General features: G+C 41.0%; 1 protein-coding gene across 5 annotated transcripts in view; it reads right to left on the reverse strand.

Moving 5' to 3' along the window:
* Positions 1-20,796, reverse strand: part of bsnb (bassoon (presynaptic cytomatrix protein) b) — an 86,549-nt gene that overhangs the window by 36,643 nt on the left and 29,110 nt on the right. For all 5 annotated transcript variants that reach the window (XM_061727203.1, XM_061727202.1, XM_061727201.1 and 2 more), the window contains exon 3: positions 14,337-15,131. In XM_061727203.1, the coding sequence (XP_061583187.1) occupies positions 14,337-15,131 (795 nt within the window). The remainder of the gene's footprint in view (positions 1-14,336; positions 15,132-20,796) is intronic.

The raw sequence follows: 20,796 nt of genomic DNA on the forward strand, positions 1-20,796 counted from the left end.
ACTGTGAAACAACGAGGAGTGATGCATTGCAAAGAACCCTGACATTAAAATCGAGCATCCGCAGTTTTTCACAGTGGCTCGTTTTCTCTTCTTGAAATCTCATTGTTGTGTCCAGGGTACGATGAAATCTCAAGACTATTGAGCATTTCCCAGTGAAATGTGCTGTCCAGTTCCAGAAAGTTTTTTACAGGTTACTGAGACATCTAGAGCAGTTTTCTCAGGAAGAGTGGACCAAAATAGCTGTCTACGGGTGTAAACTTCTCATTTATAGTTACAGAATCAGCTTGAGTGTAGTAGTTGCCTCAAAAGGTTGTGCAAGAAAATATTAAGTGAAGGGTGCTAACGAATATGTCAAAGCCAGTTTCATCAGTTTTTGTTGGGTTTTTTACGTTGTTGCTGTTTTTTATGATTCCGTTGAAACACAATCAAATAGCAATGTCGGAATTTCACTAGACTATTTCCAATGAATTGTGAATCATTATCACTTTTAATTATTTTAGTGACCAATAGTGTTTTTTTTATTGGTGTAATAAAGTAGTAGCAACAATTCTGTCAGATTATGGTTGTACATTTTCTTTTGATTTTTGTAGAAGAAACATATGCAGCTTATATTCGTGACATCTGAGGCATCTCAAGGTTTTACAAAAGCAAGCAAATAATATTTTGTTCATGAACGAGAATCTTGCCCATCAGTTTGATAGTTTTCCTGTATAGACATCTTCTTGTTCAGAACCACTTTGATATTTCAGTGGGCAGCGTCTACACAAGTATAGTGTATACTCAAATTAAGGCTTAGACTGGGTACTTTAATGTCATACCCATTATTTTAAATGACATGTGTTTAAACAGAGTACTTGAAGAATGCAAAAATGATGCTAAGTGCCTACAGTGTGAGTATAAAATAAGGAAGGGTTAGGCAAATAAAAGCATGTACTGTAGAAATCTCTAATCTATCGCCCCCACCACATCTAAATACAACTGAATCTATATGAGAGATACTGTTGCTCAACCTCTTTCATCCCTCAAAGATGTAAACTCTTTCTTAGAGGAAAGAACAATCCAATATATCTCTTAATACACCTTAAGGGCATGTAAGGCAGCATTCAAAGCGTAACTGATGCTGTTCTGAAGGCAAAGAGTGGTATTTAACGATTTCTTTTTCTTTTTTTTAAAGCTTTTTAGCTCAGCTCTGCTAATTTGCCCTGAAAATCATCAGGATGAATGGTAGTGTTCATCTCTGGAACCTGATTTAAGAGCACCGAGAACTACACACAAAGCTTTCAGTCAAAGTGTCTAGTGTAGTCAACATAATAAACGTGTTCTATGTGCCTTATTTGATGTTCTGACATCTTTCTGATTGTTCAGTTACACTGTGGTCCATTTGCTGTTCCCCACCTTTGCGTGCTGTAATCAACTTGCAGACTAAATAGCAGCAAGATAATAACACAGAATTGCCGTGTGGCTGGAATGAGACAGAGTCAGATGCATGAACCAAGAGATTATATTTTCCCTCTCTCTCTCTGCAGCAGCATGCACAGGATGACTGATGTCATGAAGATTAAAGGCTCAGGTGTGCAGTTTGCAAAACTCAGCTGAGACAAAACCTCCATATAGACAGCGTCGAAGACAAAAGTCTACAGATACATCTGTTTTCCAAAACGTTAATGAAGCTGCAGCCAAACAAATCTATTTTACACTGCAAACAAAGGCTCAACGAGACATGCGTCTTATCTTTTCATATATGTCTGTCGCACTGACAAGGTAATGAGCCCATCCTCTCTGCTCTTTTTATTTCTATTTTATTTTATGTCTTTATTTGTCCTGCCATGCTAAGCTACAGCTAGTAGTCAAGCAATAAGGTTTCTGATGAGTCATCCAAGCTGTGACCCATCAACAGTGTTTAACATTTGTATCTGTCACACCTATACAAGTGATGTGGAGTGATTTAAGTGTGCCAACATGCATGATCAAACACAGATGTATGACTAGCAAAGATTAAAGAGGCCGACAGTATGGATACATGTTAAAGATTTTTTTTAAAACAGTTTTTACATGTGAAATACATTATATATTTTCCTGACGAGAAAGTTGCTTTAAATTTATGCCAGCCTGCAATTTGACCTAGATCTTCATAGAATCGTGTCGACACTGACGTAGAGGACTACATTAACTCATGTGAGGCTGCAGAGTATAACGATCATCACGCTGATTTGCTGCCCATGTTGTCGTCGTTAGGCTACTGGTAAGGGCCGCAGCTCAGACCCTTACCAACTGATCTGATCATCTCCGCTGCCTGACAGATGCACCACTGAGAAGATTAGCAAGGGGTTAAATGTAATATCTAAGCGATCAGTGAGCTTTATCTCTTTCATTTTGTCTCTTAGTCTCCGGCTCCCTTTCACTGGGGCTCTCACTCTCTCTGTGTTTTATGTGCTCCCCTGACATACAACCACACACCTACAGTATAATCTCACATTTGTGTCACCAGCCTTTTATTATTTGCAGAGCACATCCAACTAACCCCCTTTCCTCTCTCCTAATAGCGACATTATGGAGTCGTGGCATGCTTGAGGTGCTCTAGGGCCAAAAGACTGAAAGAGAGCACCAATGAGGCGGGTGAAGTGATGGATTGAGACAGGGGGGCCTGTTTGCAATGGTGGTGGGGTGGGGGGGGGTCGTTCCAGCCTACAGTACCTCTGTAACTCCGACAGTGAGGATAGACATGGTACTGGCAGGAAACCTTGGAACATCGCTAAAGCTCGTTAGCATAGCCACCAGGCCTTGAAGATGAGGAGGAAGCCTGAAGAGTTGATTACGCCAATGTTAAGGTCACTTGTAGGCCTGAAAGCTCATTTACTCACAAGGTAAAAGAAAAGGGACATTTCAAGAGAAATGCACGGCAGGGTCGGCAGAGTAATTCAAGTTTGTGTCACTGTGCTTTTCAGGTAGTCATTCATCAGCCGAGCTGATCGTGTCGCTGGTGCAGGCAGGGCATGGAGCCGGTTCGGGTTGACCTCAAAGCTATCTTGTGGTAAATGAAAAAGGGTGGTGCACAGAAATGTAGCAGCATTAAATGCAATGCTAGTTTCACTAGTTTCAGTGCAAGTGCTTCCAGAGTTTCCATTCATGCTTTCTGTGAAGAGTTTAATTATTTATTTAGGAGTATAATTTAAGAGTCTGACCAAAAAGCACTGCTGACAGAAATTTTAAAAGACTTAAAATACACACAAAAGAGACACGATTATAAAATTAGAGCAGCTCTGCACGCTGTTTCTTTGAATATTGCAGTGGACCTCTTATATACAATCTGAGCCCAAAGCCTGATGCCAAAAACAAAGGTCCCAGCGAAGAGAATGAGTGGCATTTAAACTGCCATCTGTGCTGGGCGCCACATAATCTCACAGGGTGCACTCAGTGCTGTACATCATCTTCCTGTCACTCTGCAGCACTGTCACATATTCAATGTTATTACCATGTGTACTGTACAGAAAAAATATGTTAAAATGTAGCATTTACCAACACAATAGATTAAGGTAAAATGCTGGTGTATCCCTAATTCATTCTCTTCAAAGCTAATATAGTTATGAGACAAAGTGAAAACAGCATTGTCTCAGTTTGAACATCCACCAAGGCTTAGTACTCTCAGATGGCACTTATTTGTGTGGGTGGATCTTTACAATTGTGTGTTGAAGTTAAGCACTGCACTCAAGGGGATCACTACCCTCCCTCAAAACAGATTAGTGACACTCATCTATTAGCTCCTTCCACAGCCCCCTCAACACCACTACACACACACACACACACACACACACACACACACACACACACACACACACACACACACACACACGTTAAACACACACTTACGTCTATGAGTCTGCATCACCTCTTGCAAATGCTGTCTTCTAATATGCAGATGCTAAATTAACACAACTCTGGCTAAAACAAGAGCGCCAGGTACTCATGTTGCAATGTCAAATCCAAGCGATTTAATCACAAGTAATTGCCAATTCAATCAATATGTCAGCAGCAAGCAGTCTCCAACTAAGGCTTCACGACAGGGGGAAGAAAAAACGCGAATGAAGGGAGCAAATCAGTGAAATGTGCAAAGCGAAGGAGAGTGTATGAATAAATACATCACGAACTGGAGCAAGAGACAAGAGAACAAAACGGCCACGGTTTTAAGGGATGGTATGTCAGTGGGAAGGTTTCATCCATCTGCCAAGTAAGACAACTCAAGAGTTTCTACAAAGGGCTGACATTAATAAGGTACAAGCCAGCAATGAAATATTTCAGAATAATCCACTCCTGATTTTGACAGCGAGGCAATGAGGCCCCCACAGTTCGCCAACGTAATCAATCCGAGGAAAGCAAATCAAGGATGAAAAATGTGTGTCCGCCTCTATGCAAGTGCATGTCCCTGTCTGTGTGTGTGTAGTATGTGTATTTTTGCATTTTAACATGGTTTATTCTATTTTGTGGAGAAAACCCAGCGTAGCCTCACACCAGCAGGGGGATATGTTGCCATTTTGTCTGTACATCTGGGAACCTGTAGCTTCAGATTTTCTTTTTTTTTTTAAAGATTTTTTTGGGCTCTAGTGGCCCTTTATTGAGATGCAGACTGGAAAGGGGTAGAGAGAGAGAACGGGGAAGACACGCAGCAAAGATGCGCGGGCTGGATTCGAACCCGCGACCGCTGCAGGAGGACTGTAGCCTCAGTATATGAGCCGCCGCTTAACCCACTGCGCCACCGAGCGGCCCCTGTAGCTTCAGATTTAAAGGAGCTTGAGGCTCCTTTTAAGAAATGAGACTCTCTATCGCCACCCTTCACCACGACGGCCGTTGGGGGTACTGCAGCCAACAGTGAAGCCGGCACGGGAGAACGGGGAGAACGCACATGCAGCGTCATGTGACGTCACATCCGCAGCCCAGCGCGGGAAATTCGGGACCGAATTGCAGCACATTTTGCAGCACACAGCCTGTTTAAGGCAAAGGAGAGATACACTAGAGGGCTCATTCTTTTGGGTTTGGAACGCTTCATCTGACATTATTACTAGAAAACTTAAAAAGTATACGGATTTGTTTCATAAATCCTGCCACAATCCGGCCTCAAGCTCCTTGATGTTGGGTGTCTGGGTTGTTATGCAACACTAATGTAATGCATTACATATTTCCAACCTGGGAAAAATCTTCACCTACACCTATCCAAATAATTTTAATACCTGAGTCAAAGTAGTTGACTCATCCAAATCCAAACAACTTTGAGTTTTTATTTTAGTGACTGTCCCACAGTTTGCAGGTCCTGTAACGTCCCTCACCACCTCCTCTCAATGACAACCTTGTCCCTTCGGAAGCAACAACACTCCAGACCAGCGTTCTTCAATCCAGGTCATCGGGAGTAATCTCATCGTGTTCGTTGGTCTCTCTTTCCAGTCATCATACCCCCAACTGCACGAGGCAGATGGTCGCCCTCCCCGAGTCTGTTTCTATTGGGTTTTTTTGTTTGTTTGTGTTTTCTCAAACCTTGTAAACTAGTGTTTTTTCCACTCCACTGTCCCTACATGCTTGCTCAAGATGGAAGACTGCTCTGGCAGTAAATGAAGATTCACTACTTGTTGGGTGTCTTAGCTAGGTTGTTTATGAATTGGCATTATATCAATTTAGAGTTTTAGACCCACCTGAAGTGAATGTACATCATTTGGAATATAGCTGGACCGAACTGGATTGTATCTGTTGGACTTTTATAAACTTTGTGTGCTTTCTGTGTAACACGTCTTGAATAGGCACTATGAAAAGAACACAAACTGGATTGAAATTGAATTGAAGGACATTATGTGTGTTATTTCAGAGATACTTCGAGAACAACGGAACTTGACATCTTGGCAAAAAGAATAGGTTGGAAAATGTTATCATACTGGGCAAAATGGAACAATGAAATAAAAAGCACGGGAAAAGATTTAGATATATAGGAAAAACAGAAGAAAAAGACATATAAAAAACATAATATTTAAGAAGATGATTAAGTTATGCCTTACAATCAGTTACACAAGAATAGGGATGGTTATGGTGGAGCACTGAACCTACTGTACCTATATTTCACTAAACACATTTCAGAGAGCAAGACTTAAAAAAAAATCAAATATGATTTTTGCACCACGGTTGTGTTGTAAACTGGTCTGGTTTTGTCATATATAACAGTTTTATTACAGTGTTTTCTAAATATTTGTGTGTTGTGGTAAATTGTAACTTTCCCGAAAACGTGATTTTTGCTGATTCATTTTCATTTCTGATATTGCTATTTCAGACAGTGCTTTCGATTTTGTTATGTATGTTTAATAATGTCATTTGTTATATGCTTCAGAACCCTCTTAGTCCGTGTATTTAAAAATAGAATCTCAAGATGAAATCATATGAAAATAGATTTTGTGCATGACTGCAGTGAAGTCATTGTTGGCCGTCCGCTGCAAAAATAAAACTGGTTTTGTGTCGGTTCAGAAAACAATCAGAGCTATGGTCTGTACGGGCAGTTTAAGGGAATATGGAAGTATTAAAAGGCAGCAAGCAGCTGATTGAGACTGGGTGGGTGCTTGAATCATGTGATGCCTCACCATCACCACGTTTGGAAGCAGCCAGGCTGAGCACGGCAGGCTTGGATGCCTGATGCCGCCAGCCATCTGGCTTTGTATGAGGCTCCTGAGGGAGACACAGGCTGGTGCCAACCTTCAGAAAACACTTCCAGCATGTTTGAAAATGAGAGTGACATGCTCATCTATACCGAGTCTGTTCACGGGCGCGGCAACCATGTTCTTGCAGATCGGTGGCTCATTTGCAAATATTACATGTTCTACATATGTTCACTGTGCGCCTGCTGGGTGTTCAAGAGCACTGAGGTCTCAAGCTTTTTTGTGGCTCTTGTTTGAAAATGGAAGTTAAATGTTAGAAATTCTGTGATTTAAGATTCCAACCGTGAACACCTACCACATCAACATCTTACACTACTTGCGTGGGGAGAGGTTTCCAGAGTTAAGCGCCTGAAGTGTAATTTCAACATCAGCCAAACAAGAAAACAAAATAATTTCTGCATCCTGTGTTTAAGTCAAATAAAAATAAGTCACAGTTTAATGTTATTGCTCTGCCACAGATATCACATAATGACTGAGCCAAATCTTGTGTATGATATGTATTGTGCTCTGGGCATTTATGGCTGGAGCAGATCAGAGACAAAGCTAAATCAGTAAGCAATGCAAATGTTGTTGTCATGTAGGAATGGGCGATATTTTACCGTTCACGATAAACCGTCAAAAAAATTCCTCACGATAAGAATTTGTCATCTCGCGGTAAAAATGATAAATTCCTGTTGATGATGTTTTTGTGTAAAGCCTGAATTATGGTTCTGCGTTAAATCCACGCACAACGTACGTGAAGGAAGGAAGGAAGGAAGGAAGGAAGGAAGGAAGGAAGGAAGGAAGGAAGGAAGGAAGGAAGGAAGGAAGGAAGGAAGGAAGGAAGGAAGGAAGGAAGGAAGGAAGGAAGGAAGGAAGAAAAGAGGAAGGGAAGAAGGGAGAGAGAGCAGGAGGAAAGAAGGAAGGAAGGGAAAAAAGAAGGAAGGAAGGAAGGAAGGAAGGAAGGAAGGAAGGGAGAAAACAAGGAAAAGAGGAAGGAAGGGAGAAAACAAGGAAAGAAGGAAGGAAAGGGTAGAAGGAAGGGAGAAAACAAGGAAAGGAGGAAGGAAGGGCGAAAAGAGGAAGGGAAGAAGGAAGGTGAGAGCAGGAGGAAAGAAGGAAGGAAGGGAAAAAGGAAGGAAGGGAGGAAATGAGCCTGAAAGAAAGAAAGAAAGAAAGAAAGAAAGAAAGAAAGAAAGAAAGAAAGAAAGAAAGAAAGAAAGAAAGAAAGAAAGAAAGAAAGAAAGAAAGAAAGAAAGAAAGAAAGAAAGAAAGAAAGAAGGATAAATCCCCATTGATGACGTTTTTGTGTAACAAACATGGCGGATCTGAGAGCGAGATAGATTTATAGTTACAAAGGTGGAGTTGAATTGGTATTTTTTTTTATCGTCATTTTTATCGTTATCAGGATAAATGCCAGAAATTATCGTGATACATTTTTAGTCCATACCGCCCATCCCTATTGTCATGTCAAAGACGAATCATTTCAGCTGTATCTCGTTTCTGGAAGACCAATGAGTGACCAGAGTTAGAATATACCACAGCAGAACTGAACCCTTCTGACACATCGCAGCGCCTGCTTACACACGGACATAGACACGAAGCTCATGCACACATCAACACACTCAGAGCCTATGTGGAATCAAGCACAGTTCTCTCGCCACTCAACATCACATGAACTATTTATAATGTTCACCCTCGCTGAATTATTAATGAGCTATATTTTCTGTTTTTCTAGACTTTTTCTACACTTCTTTGAGAAACTCGCTTCTTATTTATGACCATTCAGGGCCTCCGCCTCATCACAAACACTGGACCTGCTTCTATATCATAATAATAGACACAGAGTCAGACTGCGACGACTGCCAAACCACGTGCATAAAAAAAATGAGGGCCTATAGGAAAACTGACAGGGGAAAAATAATGTGAACATGAGACTGGTGGAGACTGAGAGACGCAATGCATTATGTCACCTCTATCTGTATTTACAGTTGAGAAAAAGCTAAAGCATGGCGTCATCTCAGCCCTATCTGCTTCACTAAGGGGGAAAAGCGCATGCAGCACAGCGATGGAAAGGAATGAGGATTGACTTCAGGGTCCTGTAAATCAGATGGAGAAGCAGAAACACCAGTGAACACACTTTATGTTCTATTTACGACCAAACTCTGGAGAGATGACAGTGATACATGGTGGGTTTTAATCTCCTTGAGCAGCATAATGGAGGAGAAAAAGGTCCCAAAACAAGGACATCTTATTTACTCTGAAACAGTATTTTGCAATATGACAAACACTTGGCTCCCTCGCACTCATTATCTCTGATTCTCACTTGCCTGTCCCTCCATAGTCTTCCACCTCTCCCTTTTTCACTCCTCCGTTCTTCTACTTGTTCTCCCACTGATACATCGTCTCATCGAAGATTAAAAAGATTCTGTCATACCACACCGTTCAGCCTAATTCTTTCTGAGTGAATTATGTATTGTGTCCCTGGTAACATGACAAAATGTATTTTCATTAATATTTCCAACACTTATCAGACTTTCACATCCAAATCATCATGAGTTCATATTGTATTACTGTAAGGATTGTGGTGATGTATTACCAAAGTAAACAGTTTGGCAAAACAGAATAAAGAGTGTAAAATGTACTGAATCTGTTCTTTTCTAAGAATTTCTATTTGTAGATATTCGTTTTCATATGCAAAACAAGTATTTTTTGACAATTTATTTCACACCCACATTTGCATTTGCTTCTCATTTGGATGGCCACTTTCTCTTGGTAGAACAATTTTCTGTCAGTATTGGAAAATACATTTATTTTCTGTTAATTGTTTGCTGTTATGGCAGAAAAAAAAGAGCAACTTGTAGATAAGCGGTGAACCGGAATAGAAACGAGATAATACTAATCATTTCCTTTTGAAAATGTTTCCATTCCGTTTTAATGACAAAATATTTTAGATAACAGCAAAAACATTGAACCCCTGAAGGCAATTATGTTGATAATCCATATCTGTTTTTTACTTTTAACAAATCCCCTAATTAATTCAACCTTAACGTGCAGCTAAAACTGATTTCCAAACACAATCTCACTCCCTGGTTATCACATATGTTGCTATGCAAATTGAGCAAAGTGGTAAAAACTAATTCTCAATTGCATCGTACTTAAAATCCGTTTATAGCTGAAGTGAATGGAAGCAGTGATGAGCATAGTGAAAATAAAGACAACGTTGCACAAGGAATGAGAATCAGAGTGGAAATGAAAAGTGTAGAAGGAGATATGAAGAGGAATCTCTATAATATGTAGTGTGCAAAGTGAGACACTGCTATGTGTAGTCATGTCACCAGCTGCCATGGGGCAATACCCAATAAATCCAGTGTCACAAAGGGCATGTACTATTTAGCGAGGGAGTGCTGTGTCTGGCCATGGCATCAGCTGCCATGAAACCACCCCCAGTAACCATCACAAAGGCTGCTATGCAAAATCATCCCACCAGCCACGGCGAGGCTTTTTGTGAGAATTAATCCAAGAAAATGAAAGCAGGTTCTGAAATAATAAACACTCAAACCCAGCAAACACCTGACGTGCGGTTACGAGCCAAGCGCAGCAAACGTTCTGATAAAATGTGTGTTTCAGTCTTTGGATATTTCAGAGTGGCGGTTAGCAGGCGAACAGCTGCGGTAACGCTCCCGCGTCAACGCTTACAGAGTGATGAGAAAAGCATTTGATGGGCTGAAGTCTCAGCGGATGCTGACAGAACCAAGGCTGCAGCCATAGAAGGAGCTCTTTAACTTTATTTTTGTTTTTTAATATACATAAATTACAAATCAGGTGGTGTCAGCAGGTGCTTGTAATTATTACTGTGTACAAAAGCAGTACACATGAAAGAGCAAAGACGAGCAAAGAATCTCAAATTTGTCAGCAAATGCGTTCAAAAACGTTTGTAATCTTTAAAACCGGTCTTTATCAATGAAAGATTAAAATGGATTCACACATTTCTCCTTCTACAGTGCATGATTTCATTAAATGATTCATCTGGAGGAATTCCAGTCAGCGAAGAGAAAGGCGGCAGGCATAAACTGGTAACCCATCTCAAATTCCTTAGTTCTGTATCATAAACCACCTTTCAGAAATAAAATGAAGAGATTATTTTGCAAATCCTTTTTCAGGCACTCCAGTGCACATTTAAATCAATAAACTGTTCAAAAAGTAACCTTATGTTAAAACTGACGTTAATCCAGAAGTAGCGTTCACATCTCTGCCATCTGTAATGGCCTATCCTACAGCGGAAATGTGCATTGTGGTCAAGCTAATCCCTATTTAAGATTTATCTTTTTTTCCCCCTTCTTTTTTTAATTTGGAGGTACTATTGGCGCTTTTAAACTAGTACCTACTCAGCGCGACTCGACTCGACTTGTCACGCCTCGTCTCGCCTCCACCCACCTCGTCCTCGTTTGTTTTTAAACACCCAGATGAGAAGTAGGCGGGTTGGAGCGAAGCTGCTGTGAAGTATTTGATTGTGTGATCTAAACGGAGAAGACAACAACACTAAAGACATAGAACCTGGAGGAGATGATAGATGTGCTGCTGGGTCTGTGACTTGTGTTCGATATCAAGTTAAAAAATGAGAGTGAAAGAAGCTTCAAGAGGCAACGCTTTTTTTAAAAATTTTTGTTTGTGTCTGCGCTGCTGAGAAATCAGCTGGGAGCCGGAGTGACCGAGCGCCTGGTAGATCTGGTGGTTCCTTATCGCCCGTCTAGATCCCTTTTTAATTCTCTTCTCAGCCACCAGGTTTATGAATATCTGCAGCTCAGAGTTGGATCATGAAACAGACTTTTGCGCTGCCATTGCCTGTCGGATAAAATGAGGAAGCCGCGAGCTGCTCTTGTGCTGACTCCCGCTTCCTGACTCAAACGTCTGACGGCCCCGCCCCCCGACCAATCGGTGACGTGTGATGACGTCAGATCCAGGGCCGACTCAGCACGCTTAGAACCTCGGCAGAATAGATACAGAAAAAGTACCTACTCGGCACGCCTCCACCCGCCTTGGCCCGTAGTGTAAAAGCGCAAAACGGGGGCGTGGCGAGTAGAGGCGTGCTGAGTAGGTACTAGTGGAAAAGCCATAAATGCGCCATAAAAGTCAGGCTCTGTGATGGTTAAGACTTGAGGGTTGACTTCTTTGTCCTGCAAATCAGATGGAGAAGCAGACAAACTAATACTACCTTTAAGTCGACATCTTTTCCAGGGACATGTACTGGACTGCCCTGCTTGCAATTCTGACCTGTCCCCGATACAGGATGTGAAAATATCTGACAATGACCCCATACTGTTGTACATTCCAAGACATGTTTACAAGAAGAATGGGAGCAAAAAAAAAAACAACTGAATGCTCAATTGTTTGGTAACTCAATACCAAATGTTTTTAGACATTGTAAGAAGTAAAATAAGAGGTCAGATTTTGGTGTACCAACTTTTTGTGGAACATGTTGCAAGGCTGAAATGTAAAAACGAACAACATATATGAACAACTAAAACCAAGCTGATAAGGCATGGACTCATATTATCTGCAATGAAATCAAATCCAATATTTAGAGTGATGTTAAAATGTTGGCTTTAAGTGATGTATCAGATACATTTTGTGAATGAATATCGTACATGAAACATGCACACTTATCAGAACAAGTGCTCGGATGACTGAGCCAATCAGGGCAAGAAATATTCAAAATACAAATCCTGACACACCATGTTTGAACTTTTTTCTCACCCACTCCAAAGTGACAAGCTGCATGTGCACATAAAATGACAACAGAAGTTGAGCTTGGAGAGGATTCACCATATGTTGTACTGAGTTGCAAACCCAAAACCAGCAGAGCAGAAATGCAACACGCCCGATGACTGCCTTTCTCACAGAAACACAGCTACAGCAGCCCGAAAGTTTTTTGAGACTTTTCACATCTCAGCAGCCAAGCATGAAAGAGGACGGCTGACAAACAAATTAACTCTGTTTCCATAGCGATCTATGAATGGTCTCCACTAGTGCCTGTGACAGCCAGATGCCTGGGAAGACAAGACATGCCCATAAAAAGCCAGAGCTCTGCAGCAAGCCTGTTATTACTGCTATCATTCAATTGTACTTGATTTGCATAATTAAACTCTGTTATTGCCTGGCTCTGAAAGCTATTGCAAGTCACTATTCTTACCAACTAAATTCCCACCATGACGCAAGACAAGCGGGCATTTAAGAGACGAATAGATCCTAAGCTGGCCTCTGGATATGACTAATAAATAATAAGATAATCCATTAACTTGAATTTAATACGGCTCTGCGTCCTGTAGATTGGCCATATATTCCTGCAACTGCAGGGCAGAGTCACTGGGGAGGTGAGTCACAGCCTGGACTTGTGTCTGCTTCACTACATGAAAGCCTCTGACAGCGGAGAACAGAACAGGTGCTGACTGAACTCAAAGATAGGAGGTCAGGAGAAAAGTGATGGAGTTCATGACGCTTACAAAAAGCTGAATGTGAATGTGTGTTAGAGCAGAGAAACTTCTGAAAACATGCAGAACGGTGGCCCTCGAGGACCAGAATTAGGGAACACTTACGACGTAAAGGCGACACTGCACAAGAGCATACATTTGGACATCTGAAGTAAAGCTGGGTGTTGGATAGTCACTTTCTTTTTGTCAATGAATGCACCATTACTAAAAACAAACTTGTAAATAGCTGTGAAACGTTGTGTATAAAAACAATACGTCGTGATGAAACTTAAAACGCATCTCACCAGTTGAAAACAATAAACATTGAAGGAATTAAAAGCTAATTTTGACTGTCTATGACCTGCTTTTCTATCTGTGATGTGGTATTTCAACAGCCTGATCCAGTTCAACACATCACTCCTGACAAGAATCAGAACCAACTGTCCCTGACTGAACTGCAGGCAATGGAAATGTAAGTATTTGAGAATGAAACTATCAGACGGACGTTTATTTTATTTTAGTTTGTTGTTTGGTAGTGTGATCTCAGTTTGTGCTGTGTTACTGTGGTGATCTATCTGGGTACACTGTAAGTCCTCTCATATGCTAAAATGTGCTTGAAGTGTTACCAAGTGAGTGCAATTGAGTGACTCACTCCACTCCTCAAAACTAGCTGCTTGGAAAAAAAGTGTGAAGACTTACGATATGGAGTAACCCTGTATTTTGACCAAAACGTTTGACATTTTATGAAGATCTCAGGAAATTGAGGGAGAATTGTGGGAGAAAAAAGGTGAAAATATGTTTCCCCTTAGGAATAGGACTGAGCATTAAATACGTTTTTATCACAAATACAAAGAAGCAACTGAACAACAACAGAAAAAGGAACATGATAAGATCATGAAGAAACTTGACGAAAGCACAAATGGGGGCAACTGCTCGTCACTTCAGAGCATCTCTTTTTGTCACATGACTCCGAATATTTGATTCATTCACACAGGAATAAAAACAGCTATTGACGTGAAGACCAGGCTGCAACAAATAGAAAACAAAAGAGCCATTGGAGTGCACTACGATAAAGCAAAGCAATTCTCACAAAAACATGTCATCAAATTATTTGGGGTTACAAAACCGCAGCGTAAACTATTTCAGAGCAGCTGACACATTTTCAGACAGCTAAAAACCAAACAGATGAAACAAAGAGTCTTACCTCAACTAAGTGTGGAGTGGGATTGAATCCACACATGTTGCACACTTGGGAGTGGCACTGTGTACAGGTATTGTAGTTGGGTTTCTCTGCGGTGTTGCCTACGTTGAGGTTTGTCTTACAGAGGGGACAACAGACTTTAGGTTTAGAAGCCACTGGGGGTGCATGCTGTTGTTGCTGCTGCTGAGCTGGGGTTCGAGGCCCCTGCTGTGGAGGCTGAGGTCCCGAGGGTTTACCTATCCCAGGTCCTGGACCAGTAGGCCCACCGGGTTTGGGAGCTGGCTTTGGGGGCTGCTGCTGCTGGGGTTGGGTGGTTTCAGATATGAGTGTGCTGGCTTGGTTTAGAAGAGAAGCACCAAAGCCAAACAATTTTCCAAATGTCTGCTCTGGGGGTGGGGGCTGTCGTGAAGGGGAACTCCCTGCACTCCGAGTCTGGTCCTGGCGAGGCTGCTGGGGTTGGTGGGCAGGAGAGCTGCGGGATAAATCAGGCTGGGACGGGGCCTTGGCCATCCCAGGAAGAGGAACTGCCCCTGGTGGCAGCTTTGCCATCAGATGTCCTGAACCAGCTGGACCAGTCTGTTTGGTAGGGCCAGGCGCTGGATGGGCCTGTGCCACAGGCTGCGTCTGAGGAGGGGTAAGTATCTGGGGTGCAGGCTGAGTTGGAGCATCAAGTTTAAGTTCTGGATTGGTTGGATGAGAAGGAGAGTGGATCTGTTGCTGACTCTTGGAGCGTGGTGTCGTCATATCCATTCCTAATGCTCTTTGCATCTGACAGTTCAGACAAAGCCACTCTTCCACCTGAAAAACAAAACAGTGACATGAGCTGCAGTTTAAGCCTCAGTGGAATATAATACAATATGGAATATATATTTTCCAGTCCAGTTTCACTGTCACAAATGTGTTGAGATAGTACTTAAAGGTTAAACGCTGCTTGGTTATTTTAAACTAACTCCATGAACTGATAACATCCTACAAGGTCTAAGTTCAGCAAATACACATCAACCCTTGTTCAAACAATTTGGGACAAAGGAAGCAAAAGCTTGGAGATTTTCGGCAATGCAACATGTACAAACATAAAGAGATAAATGAGAGAAAAAAAGGAAAGGTTTATATCCTTGTAAATGCCTGTGGGAAAATTGTTCCACAATTTCAGAATATCATATAATGTAAAACTGAGCTTTGAAATATTATCATATGTGATACATCATATGATTAAAAACTTTAGACCATTTGGAGAAATCTATAGTGGACAAGCCAGCATCTGTGATAGTCTGGAAGTACATGAGTGCACGTATGAGGAAAAAGGTACACATCCATGAATGCTGAAGGATGAATGTTTTGAAGCAACCTTCATTAACTCATGAAATTGAAAATAGAGAGCATGTCTTGTCACGTACACATTGCGAATGGATGGTTCATTTTAGGATAAATGTACAGGGGCTGATGTCATGCCTTAACAATACATAGTGTACAATCACACACAACATGCATTCCACGGTGCATGAGCTATTCGCTATTAAGTGCCACTCCCACCAAGTCATATACTTGTTGTGAGTGGAGAAATTGCAGACCCAAATTCAGGAGACTGAGTTGCAGGAGTAGCAATCAAATGTTCCTTTATTTAAAACAAAAAGGTGCAGCACTGCAGGATATCTAGAAACGAAACAACTTCAGGGATGGGGGGAAAAAAAAGCTAAAACAGGAAATCTCTGCAATGGAGCACTTAGGGGAGAATAAAAGAGAGCGGGCCTGGTGGGGGGAGGAGGAAAGATGAGACTGACAAGACACAGGTGTGGACAATGAAGGGAGATGAGAAAAAGAACCTGCCTACAAGGAGTAACAGTTTCAAAATAAAACTGGAAATCAAGTAAGACACAAAACTGTAGTCCAAAAGTCACAGTACAGGTTCACCCTAATGACTGAAGTCCCAACGGACGAAACAACTTCCAAATCCCAAGAATCCCAATACCATAACAGTGCTGATGTTGAGGTAATATTGTTGTGCTTTTATAAGCCGAGACTAAAACAGCCTACTGGACCATCTAGTGGTTTGAGCATAACATTGTTTATTTCAGCAAAACAATGTCAAATGTTACATCCTGTATTATTCTTGGTAAATAATAATTTAACATAAAAATATGTTTTTATGTCAGAAGATTATGATGCTGGGATTTTCATTATGCTTCCTGCTCTCACCGTATGGCAGACGCTTTTCTTCTCCCTTCCTATCTGCCCCTGCTGCTGCACTCTATCTATTTTGGGTCCCCTCTTTGCATATGCTCTGACATTTTTAAAATCATGGAATTGGTTAACTGGTCTCTAAACATAATTGACCAATTTTTCTTGACGAGTAGACAGGGCAAAGGGGAGCCCTCGTGCTCGTCGGGACATTTGCAGCCTGATACACGATGGACTCCTGGCAGAAGTGGAGGGTCGTGTGTCTGTCCACACTGTCAGTCGAGGATGTTAAAGATGCCTACATAATTTGATTTCTGATAACAGGATTTCTGCTTTTTGGAGTTGGCGGTTACCTGGTATATCAACAAATTTGGGAAAACATCAGCAGCTATTCTGGCTCTTCCAAGGCTGCCTGGCATGTGTGATTGATATGTCGGTCGAACAACAATCAGACTCAGACGCTGTTTGAGCAAAATCGCAAACTGGATGCGATTGTTGAACAGAATCGCAGGCTAGCTGCGGTTTTCAAAGTCATTGGCGGTATGAAAAAGATCTTGCATGAGTTGCAAGCTCGGCTTGGTGGAAATTGACCACAAATTTGTCTGTTTGGAGTCGCCATGATGTTCCAGAGAGACTTTAAGGGTCTCAAATATATGTTGTTTTAGATTTATATTATATTGAACATATGGTTTCAGATAATATTTTTAACATTTTATAGCATTGAATATAATGATATCGATCTTTTATTTAAACTATCAGCAAGAAAATTAGCAAATATTTCCTTAACTGTTAAATTATTCCTTCAACATAAAGAATCCACAGTCAGATTTACTACAGCAGATGATAAAAAGCACAGAGGGTTGTGAAAATTGAAAGACAAGACAGTTTCCTTAAAACAGACACAGTAACTTTGAATAGTCCTCCTACATTCCCCCGAGTCACTACTGGCTGCTCTACTTTCTCTTCAATGTCCAAAGGTATCTAACCAAGATGAACTAGAAACTCAACTACGGTTGTGAACGTGAACAAGTGTGTTGATCTATTTATGTGACTGACTGGCGCTCTTCCACTCCTCCGGTTCCTGCTGTGGTTCCAATCAGCATGTTCTAAATGGAAAATTGTGTTTGGAAAAGAACTAAAGGAAGGAATAATTGTGAATGATGTCAAATATCTAATGAGGGAGGATTTAAGCAATCCTAAAGTTCCACATTGGCATTTCTCGGTGAACATTATCCATTTACAAATGTGTGGCAAATGAATGTGCCAGATGGTAGGAACTCCGGACATCTTCAATAATGCAAAGCTGCCCCCAGTTTTGTACCCTCTCTTTACATTTTTGGTACATGTTTTCCTTTTTTTGCTTTCTTTTATTTCCCATCCTCATTAAAATCCTTTAACCAATCTCCTCTTCTTTCTGACACTGTTGTCATTTGTCTCTCTCCTCCCTGCTTTCTCTCTTGTTCTCTCTCTGAATTCAGAAAGAAACCCTGCATGAAACCATGCAGGGTTTCTGCATGGTGCAACAAGGTAATTGGGCTACTGGTGCTTTGACAGCTGCCACTCTATGGTATACATTGCACACTAATGCATTATAAATGCAGTTGGACAGAGGCTGTGTGAGGGTCTGCAATCTTTTGAAGGTCGGGGGCACAAAAAGCGCTGACTTTACTTCTGCTGTGGAATCTTTACAACCCTGCAGCCGTGGAAAGGAAAATTGATTCAAATAAAAACTCAAACACACATGAAACCAAAAAGCACTACATGTAAGTATACATTTTCTGTGTTTGATACTTATTCTTTGAAGAACGCTCAACTGAGTAAAGTATTCCTTTTAACCAAAACATAATGCCTTCACACAGCAAATAAAACAAGTCTTGATCATAGTAAAAGAGGCTCAAGACCCATCTCTTTAATCAGGCTTTTAACTGACTCATTTAACTCTTTAACATTTCTTATGCTCACCCTTATTTTTATTGAATCTTACTGCTCTGTTTTATATTTAGTTTATCCTTTCTTATCGTATTTTATTTTTGTTTAATCTCAATGTTTTATCTAAATATTTTAGTTGTTATTTATGGTCTATTTTATACATTTTACTGTCTTATTATTTTAGTTTTTAATGTCTTACTTTCTAGACATACTTTTAGGATTTTATGTTTGTATGTTTTATGTTTTTATGTTTTTTATAAACTCCTTTAGTGTATTTTATCCTGCTTTCTTGTAGCTTTTATCTCCAGTGTTTCCTCATGGGGAGCCTCCATGCTGGGAGTGACTCTGGCCTGCAGGGGGTCGTCCTGGGGGTGGTTCTGGCCTGGATGGTTGTGGAGCTCTGCACCACGGCTTCACCGCTGTGGTGTGGACTCCTCTAGCCGTCCGGGCCGGGATGGTCTCTGTGGGCCCCCCCCCCTTGTAGCTGCGGGCTATGAGACCTCCTGGCATGGACAGCTCCCTGTTACCGTTTCGTCACCTGGATCCTCTGTGCCTAACCATGTCTACACCATGTGTCTGCGTGCGTGTCTGTGTGTGTAATTTAGGTGAATTGTAGTGTACTTTTGTCTGCGGGGAGGGGGGTAGCATTAATAAGTTTTATGTTTATTTGCTTTTCTTGTTTTTTTTTCTGTTAAGCACTTTGTGTTTCATTATTTGTATGAAAAGTGCTATATAAATAAAGTTTGATTTGATTTGATTTGATAGTAACACTTGAAAGTGGCACTTAACTTGTTTGGCTTGACGTATGAATGCCTGTGGAATGTTCTCATCATTTTGTACATTTAATAAATATATTATAAAAACATATTGCTAAATTTTAACAATAGCTTGGAGGAAGGTTATCCTCTCTTAATTTAACTGCAATAGTATGACTCATTGGACCTTATGAAGTGTAGTATAGCTCCACATTTCCAAAGCACTTACTCAGATTCTTTGATACTTTTACATAAATGAGAAACTCTTTAACGCAAATCTGGGCTGACAGCATCTAATATTGTTGTAGCCTGACAGTCAGACTACTAGGGGGCAGATGTGGTCAGTAACTCTTAAATGTTAACGCAGGTCATCTGTTTTCCTTACATCAGTTTGTTATAGTGATGTAGAAATGTAATGGTTATATTCGCTATGTCTTCCCATGCCATCAACATGATGGGAGGGTTGCAAGAGGTAAAGTGAGGGTCAACATTGGCGTCGCGTACCTTGATGGCCCCCATTAAAATTACAGGGAAAAAAAAAAAATTCAAGCCTTCCCATCCCATACTGGGTTTATTCAGAGTTGTTTTTTGTGCAGACCGAAATACATACAGTAGGTTTCAATGGCGAGGGCCGCCGGCCAAGTGAGTGTGTATTGCATGTTCTTAAACTTTTCTTCCATTTGACTTCATGCTGGTCTCTAATTGGTTACTCAAAGCCTCTCCTCCGGGCGTAGCTCTCTGCGCCTGTGGCCAATCAACATGTTTTCTGTCATTCTTCATCCAATCTGATTGATTCATGAGCTGTCAATCAAAGTCACACCCCTGACAGCGTCGACGCGCGACTGCATCGGTCACTCGCATACAAACGCCCTGAATTCCAATCTCCGCCCTAAACCCTCAAGCCCTGAACCCTCACAGACTTAAGTGACGTCAGCTGGAAGTGATCAAGTTTGAGAGAGTGTGAGGGCTCCAAATGGTAGAAATAAGAATGGGACAGCACTTAGCAGAAACCGGAAACACGTCAGAGCAAAATGTTACGTACCGGTATTATAAGTTTGGGAATGATCATCCTACGGATGTTTGAAAACAAAGAGTAGCCTATATAAAGGAGCATAAAATTCAACAAAGAACACAATTTAAATATGCGCACAGTACAATATGTATTTCCTTGTTAATTAGTGTCTTTCTTTCAATCTACCCATACCAGCGCATCCAGTATACCAGGCTCAATCGCAGAGTAATTTCATTTTTGTAAGAGCGTGTAAACTGATGGTATCCTGAGCTAAATATTCCAGCTGTGTTATGACCATCTAATATTACTTTCCATTTTGAGCATGACGTCATTTCATTTTTGTAAGAGAGCGTATAAATTGATGGTAACCTGAGCAAAATATTTCAGTTATATTATCACTATTTACTGCAACGTTTTTGTTCAACTTGCTGAAATTGTTTAAATTTTGTGGTCATAAATAAATGAATAACCAAATTACTGCCTGACTTGTTTGTGTTGGATTTAAAACTATCTTGCTAGTATTTACATGTATGCATTTCTGTTAAAGGAGCATGAGGCTCCTTTTAAGAAATGAGACTCTCTAGCGCCA

This window comes from Cololabis saira, chromosome 8 (assembly GCF_033807715.1).
Source record: "Cololabis saira isolate AMF1-May2022 chromosome 8, fColSai1.1, whole genome shotgun sequence".
Lineage (NCBI taxonomy): Eukaryota > Metazoa > Chordata > Actinopteri > Beloniformes > Belonidae > Cololabis > Cololabis saira.